We start from the raw sequence: 9,336 nt of genomic DNA on the forward strand, positions 1-9,336 counted from the left end.
TCAGAGTGTTTTATATAAGGTCTTCATATACTAGATCCTATATAGTGAATGTGAAGGAGTGTTTGGATAGCCTTAGTTTGTTTAATTAGTAAGGCATGTGTCCATACAGATGCGAGGAACATTACAAACCCAGGAGGAGCAAGGCTACCTTTGAGGGCTAAACTCGTAGCGTTATACTTAAATTATAACAGTCGAGAAGTATGCATACACGCACGATGATACCTGGAGGATTCAACAGTTTAGTATGGATATAATTTTACGTAAAAAAATAAAAATATGCAAATAACGTACAACTTGAACATTACAATTAAGCAACAATTCTAGAAAGTGAGTTTTCAGCTGAACTGTATTAACAAAAACAGCGATAAGGAAAGCTGTATGGGGAGAGAATAGAGTTAATGTTTTAAGTCAGCATATCCAGTAGCAAGAAGTTTCAGCATTACATTGAACAAGGTGAAACAGTCTTGGCTCTGGAGCTCAGAACCTCTCCTGCCCCGGAACAATCAAACCCCTTTCTCCGCCCCCACTACCTTATTCGTCAATGCACAAACTTCTCCGATCACAGAGGGTGGAACCCATTGCCACACCTCCCGTCTCTAAACTTGTAACCAATCACAATCGACCGGGTTGCTCTCATTTATTTGGGACCGCCGAGAGTTTTTGAGAGATCATAACTTGATCGTGAGAGACTAAAGCTACTGGGGTAAAAAGTGGACCATATTTTTTTTAACTGCTCCAGAAGGATCTGTAAAATTCTACTAAGAAAAGTGCTTCTGAGAGTACAGGAAACCATCAGCAAGAACTGTACGCCTACCTAGACACTACAGCCAGCACCCTATACTTTCCAGTTCTGCAGCTGTTAAACTTAAAAAAAGTTTGCATACTTGCAAGAGGAGAGATTTTATCCGTTTGCAATCAGTGTTCGTGTTATTGTTGCTTGGTGCAAAAGTCTATAGATAGGTTTTCTTCCCACGTCAGGCTGTCGCTACTCACAGATTTTCGTATGAATCTACTTGATCCTTTCATGAAAATGAACGACGAGCAGAAGTGCATTTCTGACGCCCCCAGCCCCTCAATGTCTGAGGATTCTGCAGGGTCTCCGTGTTCACCGGGCTCGGGTTCGGATACCGAAAACACCCGCCCTCAGGAAAACAGCTTTCTCAAGGGGGACGATCAAGACATAAAGAGGGAGAACGCTGACGATGACAAGTTTCCTGTCTGCATCAGGGAAGCCGTGACCCAGGTGCTGAAAGGTTACGACTGGACCCTGGTGCCCATGCCAGTTCGGGTGAACGGCTCCAGTAAAAGCAAACCTCATGTGAAGAGACCCATGAATGCGTTTATGGTGTGGGCTCAAGCAGCTCGGAGGAAGCTCGCCGATCAATATCCGCATCTGCATAATGCTGAACTCAGTAAAACTCTGGGGAAACTATGGAGGTGAGTCTGGAAGTTTTCCCCTTCTGCTGAGTTGTATTGTCACCACTTTTGCTATAACTCACTAACGTCCTCACATTACCATTAGAGACTTGCATGATGTGTAAGTAGTTTTCTAAACTTTAGGGACAACTCGTAGAAAACTATATAGTGCAAAGCTTAATACTTTAAACAACCATTTCGACTTTGCTTTATGCAGAATGTAATGCACTAAAATATTTACTGTAATTGCAAAGGAGGATCAGCAAAAATGTTGGAAAAGTGTGTGTGTGTGTGTGTGCGCGCGCCCTACTGAGGTGAAGGATATAGCAGCGCGTGCTGCAAGATAAGTTTCCTCGTTAACAAGCTCGTGAGTCAGTGCAAGTAGCGCATGCATCGTATGACACATAGTGCAGTTTTACGAAGTTTTTAGAATGTTAAACAGTATTACAGGACTAGTTTTCAAACTCCGTCAGTGTATGAAAGAGAACCCTGTTTGCACTAAGTTTTAGCCTTGCATATTTTTGGTCCTGTCTTTTATAGGCATGGTTTCTATGAAGTTCAAACGTATAGAGTGCATAACAGTCAAGCATAGATGCCTACACATCTCAACAGAATTAGGGATGATCAGGGAAACTTTTAAAGTATTAATAATAACTTGAGACACTGACAGAATAAGAGAGTGTGACAACTTGCGTTGTCTGAAGTAAAAAAAAAAGTGTGTCATTATTAAGAGCAATTTACAATCTTTTCCCAAAAGTCATCCACTTTTAGAAAGGGCTAAGAAGGACATAGATAAAGTGTCGGTCAAAATCAGGGACAGTTGAAAGGTATATGATATCAAGTGTGCCTCATTATGAGGACAGTTTTGAGTTTTGCAAAGCCAATGTCTCTCCTAGTTGCAAACTGAAAGGCCGTGCTACACATTCAGTGTTAGTTTTAACTAATATCAACGGTAAATTCATCAAAAGAACCTCATATAAGTATAAGTAACACATTTAACCATATCGTAAGTTTCCTAGTTGAAATTGTTGGGAGGTGTTAGTTCCACATTTGACCATTTGTTCCCCATTATGAAAGACGGCGCTCCATATTTTGGAGATGAAGGCCGAGAGCTGTGTTATACCAGAATGTGAGATGTTGCCGGTGTGAATTCTAGATTATTGAAGGCTGAACAGTTTTACTTTCATTTATAAAGCATTTTGGACAGAATGTATAGCGTTTCCTAACTTTTATTGTAAATGCAGCAGTAAGACTTTAGTGAAGTGCTGAACATGGAAAACGGTTAAACGTTAGTGCATGTATTTAAAAGGATGCAATTGCACGATTGTTTTATTTTTAAAATCAAATCTTCAGAAGTATGCAATCGGTTCCAAAGGGTTTAATGTGTGCATTTGCATGTTTTTCTTGTATAAAGATTACTCAATGAGAGTGAAAAGCGTCCATTTGTGGAAGAGGCAGAAAGACTGAGGGTGCAACACAAAAAAGACCATCCTGATTATAAGTATCAACCACGGAGGAGAAAGTCGGTGAAAAATGGACAGACTGAACAGGAAGATGGAACAGAGCAAACTCATATCTCACCTAACGCCATTTTCAAGGCTTTGCAGGCCGACTCCCCCCATTCCTCTTCTAGCATGAGTGAAGTGCATTCCCCAGGAGAACATTCAGGTAAGTAATATTTAAATGTAAATAAATACATACATAAGAACATTCAAATGTGAATCCTTTTAACTAAGAACATTTTGAATTCTTTCTAACACCGTGATCAAATGTCAGCAGGGCAGCGAAGTAATTAGTACCACGTCCCTGTTTGCTGACTATCTCCCATTTTGTAAATTCACGAGTCGCTGTTTAACACAATGCTTCTACAGGGAAATGAGATTTTTAAAAGTGGTTAATAAGTTACTAACTTATCGAGAGAAACTGCAACCATAACACCTGGGGACCATAAACTGTTGTGTTTTTATTTCTTGAAACAAATGGCTGGTGATAAAAAGGTTGTAAATTCTGAACGAGAGAAAAAAAAAAGGAAGTTAATAAACTATGCACATACAGCACACAGGGGAATTTTGTTTGGTTGTTGAGCTGGAGCTAGCAACTCTTTTTCTTGGGTTTGCCAACTGATTGTACCTGCCTTATGCTAATGAATGATAATGAAAAAATATTTTTACCTTTCTTGTAGGGCAATCTCAAGGTCCTCCAACTCCCCCTACTACACCTAAAAACGATGTGCAGAACGGGAAGCCAGATCTTAAGCGAGAAGGTCGTCCTATTCAAGAGGGTGGGAGGCAACCTCATATTGACTTTCGAGATGTGGACATTGGTGAGCTCAGCAGTGATGTTATCTCCACTATAGAAACTTTTGATGTCAATGAATTTGATCAGTACTTGCCTCCCAATGGCCATCCAGGAATTGCAGTGAGCCATGGCCAGACAGGCCAGGTTACGTATGCAGGCACCTATGGTATCAGCAGTACACCAGTCACTCAGGCCAGTACAGGTCATGCTTGGATGCCCAAGCAGCCACTCCAGCAGCAACAGCAGCAGCAGCAACCACAGCAGCAGCACCATTCGTTAACTTCTATTAGCAGTGAGCAAGGTCAGGCTCAGCAAAGGACTCACATCAAGACTGAGCAGTTGAGCCCAAGCCATTACAGTGAGCAACAGCATTCACCTCAGCAGATCAGTTACAGCCCGTTCAATCTTCAGCATTATGGCTCTTCCTACCCAACCATCACACGCTCATATGACTTCACAGACCACCAAAATGGCAACTCTTATTACAGCCACGCTGCTAGCCAGAGTTCCAGCCTATACTCCACATTCACTTACATGGGTTCCACACAACGACCTATGTATACCCCCATTGCAGACACCACAGGGGTACCTTCTATTCCCCAGACCCATAGCCCACAGCACTGGGAACAACCAGTCTACACACAACTTACTAGGCCGTGAAAAACAAACAAGAAAAGACTTTAAAGTGGCATCAGACTTTAAGACATTGAACTGAACAGCACAAAAAAAAAAGACAAAGCAGGCCACTGCACTTTACTGCTCCCGTAGAAACTGAAGCAGAGACACCATGCTGAGGACAGAGCAAATCTAGTTTGAGCATTGTAAAACTGGACTCTTTACATTGTTTTTTTATGTTTTGTTCTTATGTCAAGCAAACTGATTATGAGCTGGTTAACTTAGACAGGGCCTGTGTTTGTATTTAAAGTTATTTTTTAGCATATTAATAAAAGCAAGCTCCTCTGTGAGGATAATAATCTTTATTTTAAATATTTTAGTATGTACTGTGTATGATTCATTACCATCTGTTTTTTTTTTGTGGGGATTTATACATATGTGTACAAATATTAAGAATTGCTCTTATTTGTACTTTTTTTACTGCCTCAGTGTATGCAGTCAAGCCACTCTGTAGTGAGGCACTCTGCTTGAGTTTTCTTATTCTCAGAATATATTTTTGTATAGAGAAAAAAACTGTCTTGTACTTGTTTCCTCCGTTTGTACATTCATTTGCTTTCATTTCCCATATTTGAAATTGTCACTGCTGGGTTTACAGTTGGTGAAAATAAAAATACTATTTTGTAGAGATTCTTCATGAAGTTGTACCGAAATACTTGTCTGTACCAACTAGTGATAATAATAATTTGGGGACTAATTATTTTCACAGTATATTCTACCTGCCCATCCATAATTGATATTTTAATTCCATATTACACAAACTAAAGTCAGGTATGAATACTGAATTATTTTTCTGGAAAAGTTATGGATAATGCTCGGCAAGTGGCCAGTACTTTATGTATACTACCTGGCAACTTCTTCCTGCCCCACCCTACTTCCCCTTTAGGCTACATATTTGAAACAGATGCAAGACATGGCCTTAACCCATTGAGTACTGAAATGCTGCAGCCCCATGCGCCTTTTCAGCTGTTCGCTTGCAATGTTGAAATTATTTATTAGCGCTGCTTTGACTATAGTTCTGTCTAACTTGAACAGCTGCCCTAGTCCTTTTTCAAATAGTAATGTGAAATAATGAAGTATGGTGCAAATTGTAACCATTTTGTTTTATTTATCTTTTAATGCTCTTTCTTTATTGACACTAGCATTTCCTTAAACTGCATTCATTGAATTTGTACATATGTGCTAATTCATTTTCATTTAAACGATTGAAATTAAGTAAGAGATTGCCATTTTCTGACATACTCTTAGTGTTGCACTGAACATATATGGTTTTGGCTTCAATCGTTTCTTGTATCAATCAATATACAGAAACTCTTAGAATGATATTTTGCATTTGTTTCTAAAATAGTCTTGTGACATTCTTATTTTTCAGACAGTTGTGGCAGACTTGTAAAATAGTAAGAAAATGATTTTTCATGAGATAATTATATTTGACAGTTTATCTAAAATGTAAAATAATATGTTACAGGAAATTTTAAGCACTCTCGTTTTCTGTTTCATTTTGTATTGTGTATAAAAGCCAAACTTTTAAAATATTTCTCTTAACTTAAAAGACCTGTCAATAAATCACTTATGTTGTCCTTAGATGAGACCTGTGCCAGCATTTCTCTTTTGAAAGAAACTTACCTTTTGTATTTTATTTGTTCACAATAAACTTAAAAATGCAGTAAAATAAAACAGATGGTATTGCATACTTCTTAACTGTATAATTGTCAGTTGTATATCTGAGTTTAACTGCGCCTTTTTATGGTGCTTTTTACTTGCTTATTTAATCAAATATAATGTCTACTGAAAAGTAAATACGCTTACATCATCCCATGTGTAAGTCAATTACTTCTGTTTTCCATGTTTTGTTGTGTAAGTACATCTGATAAACATGCTTTAAAGTTACATATGCAGGCTTGTCCAGTAGGATAAGCTAGTTCAAACTGGCTAACTCAAATCCTCAGCTGTTGTGAAGCCAATGGGACATAGTTGGCACCATTTAGGAGGTAAACTAATTGTCGGTTTGCAGCTGACTCTGAGGTTTCACTTAGGCTGCTAGTAACATTTGGGTTTTCATGGCTTATATTTGGAGGCAAGCGTGCGCGCACACACACACACACACACTAGTAATCCTTTTTGTGTAATTGTTGATGCATTATGTGTTGTCTGGGCCTATGCCACGGCGCAGAAGTTGGCCTGCAGGGGAAAGATGGAGATGAAGAGATTATAAGAAGGAGCAAAATAACCTGTCTGCACTTCCTTCAAAACACTTTACAAGTCATTCTGTTTTGTCATTGTGTACGTTTTCCATATACATTCCTTTTTTTGCATCAAACTGTATTACCCATTCATGTTTTACATGAAAGTAACAAATGGTGGCTTATGAATAAAAAACGTAAAAAGTTCTGATTATTTAGTTCCTGGTGTTACTAAACTGAGTGAATTAAGGTATCGTGTATGAATGCTACAAAGGCCAGGTATTTATTTTAATAGCTATTAATGAGATAACTGACATCCCCTTTATGAACACTGCACATTTATTTCCAGTGTTGGTGTAAAATATCTAGACATTTTGTGCCATGAAGTCATGAAACCGCAATTAAGGCACTGGAGGATTCACCAGGTAGCAAACCAACTTTAATATGTTGTCATATGACACCTTTTAAACATTTTAGTTTGTTAATATGTCTTTAATTGTGGATTGGTTACTTAATGGACCTATTAAGGACTATATATTAAGGACTCGTTTTTGTTGGTATGCTCATTTGATGAATTTGCTGACAAAAACGCTGTGGTCCAGTTTAAGGCGTTTTGTTGTTTTTTGTGTGTTCATTAAAGTTGGTTTGCGACCTGGTGAGCCCTCCAGTGCCTTATTTTTTGGTTATTTGTTTGTATTTGGGCACTTTTTTCCATTCTTTTTGTTTATGAAACAGTAATTCCTTGACAGTGAAGGGAATGCTTCACATTTTTGTTTTTTTTCTTCATTTTTTTAAGGGAGCAGGCCATATGGTGATGAGTTACAGACTATACTAAACAATAACTAATTACTAGCCTATCACACAGTGGAAAAAGGGGAAAATGTTTTGGAAAGTTAAGTTTTTTCTTCACCATATGCTGAATATTCACTGGTGACAGATACTTCCAAAAATCGCTAACCTGGTCTGAACATTTTTACCCAAAATATAGAAAATTCTACAGATTCATGTGCCATATTCATACTCACTGCCAACATGCATGACTTTTATCAGTGAGTCTCTCTTACAATTCTCCCCATGTGTTTCTCTCCATGGTATGTTAACTTGTTTGCTTTTGTTTAATCTTAGTTACTGGCAGTAATTTCCTGATCTGCACCACATCATTTCCCATATTTCTTATTAAGGCAATTAGTGACATTAATTTATTTTTCATCTATTTTGCTGTGTGCTCTAACTGCTAGGCTACACTAGACACAAAAGCCTATTTTCGCAAATGATACCCAGGTTCTGAAGTGAATAAGGAACGTCCTTATGGGAGTCGGACAGCATCCAAACTGCAGTAACAGAAATTAGACGTACTCAGCAGAATCTAGTCCTTTCACAACTAATTGCATTAAATAAGAAGTCACAATGTAAGACAGCTTCTTTGTTTCATCAGTAATAGATACAGATTTCTTAAAGTCGAAGCCATACCCTCCTAGACCACTAAACATGTATTTGTACTTCTCTCCCTGAACTTGCTAATGTACAATCTACATTTTTTCTATATGGATATGGTTTATATGTTTCTCCTTCTGCTTTTACAGTGGGTTGTTGTGTGCATACTAGCATAATTTGGCATGCATTTTTGTTTTTATAACAGATTGCTATTCATTCGGCTTTGAACAAGTAAATGCCGTACCACTGCTCCCCTCCCAGTACAGGCAAGCTGGAACCTGATGCTCCAGTAGGACTGGAAGTTAATGACCTTTGACCTACACAGTATTTGTACAGGTGGGGTCTAGTAAACACCTGAAATGTCATTCTATTCCACCCAGCCAGATCTTCTAATAAATTCTTTATGAGACATAGTGCTATCGCAGTATGATATGGCAAAGAACAAATGCAACAAAAAGAGGTCCTAGTAGGTTTGTATATTATATTAAAATATAAACTACAAATGCATCTGCATTGTTTTAAGCCCAAGAAATAGACCTTCCCTCTTAATTTGTGTAACCTTGTTCGGCTCCTACTTTGCTTAAATTCATATTCAGAAAAAAGTGACTATGGCACTGGTTCTAGGCAGAACATTGCATACAATTATGCTTTGATGAACTCCACTTACCTGCAGCTCTGCATCAGTTGCCCTAAAATGTATCCATTGTAAAAAAGAATTGATAGACACTAATTTGGAAATTAGCATATTTAGTTTGCACAAAAATGAATAAATAACAGACTAGCCTTCTTTGCACCCCAGGAAGTATGCCACCTATACCCCCTACTCAAATTACCACCACACGGAAATATGGGCAGCTTCTTTGTAGGGGCAATCAATCCAGTGCCACCTAAACCTATATAGTTAATAGGTGCTTCCCAGTTGTAGTTGTGGTAAGAAGCTTTCTAACCTTCTCATAAAAAGTACCTCAGTCAAGTTAAATGATGTGTGAAAGAACATATTCTGTGAAGCACATGGTTCTAGTACTGCACTGCTTTTCCACCATACAGGCATTAGCTTGGATTAAAATAGAGCCTTATGCAGACATGTTAATGTGATTGGAAGAAATAGACTGTAAGACACCTGTCCAATTCATGCCATCTCATAGTTGACCCAACTGTGGTGCTGATGTGGTACTCTGATGATTTTTTTGCCCTTTTGCATGAATGGATTTACACTTGGCTAACCGGGATCCCGATATTACATTATTTTGTCATTATATGGTAATGAATCAAAATATACAATAATAGTTTCATAACAATATTAATATCTGACAAAAATAAAAGTGATTGCAAA

At 38.1% G+C, this 9,336-nt stretch overlaps 1 protein-coding gene across 1 annotated transcript; it reads left to right on the forward strand.

The window, feature by feature from the left end:
• Positions 1-656: 656 nt before the first annotated feature.
• On the forward strand, positions 657-6,776 carry SOX9 (SRY-box transcription factor 9). The gene is made up of 3 exons (XM_044085148.1): positions 657-1,437; positions 2,831-3,084; positions 3,599-6,776. Exons 1-3 carry the CDS (start codon positions 1,004-1,006, stop codon positions 4,372-4,374), a joined length of 1,464 nt encoding a protein of 487 aa, XP_043941083.1. The 5' UTR covers positions 657-1,003; the 3' UTR covers positions 4,375-6,776.
• Positions 6,777-9,336: the final 2,560 nt, after the last annotated feature.

Source organism: Protopterus annectens, chromosome 10.part0, assembly GCF_019279795.1.
Source record: "Protopterus annectens isolate FY-2018-M chromosome 10.part0, PAN1.0, whole genome shotgun sequence".
NCBI classification, from domain to species: Eukaryota; Metazoa; Chordata; order Ceratodontiformes; family Protopteridae; genus Protopterus; species Protopterus annectens.

Coding starts and splice junctions, on each gene's coding strand:
- SOX9 (XM_044085148.1), top strand. CDS start 1,004: ATGAATCTACTTGATCCTTTCATGAAAATGAACGACGAGCAGAAGTGC. Junction 1,438..2,830: donor ACTCTGGGGAAACTATGGAG/GTGAGTCTGGAA, acceptor TCTTGTATAAAG/ATTACTCAATGAGAGTGAAA. Junction 3,085..3,598: donor TTCCCCAGGAGAACATTCAG/GTAAGTAATATT, acceptor CCTTTCTTGTAG/GGCAATCTCAAGGTCCTCCA.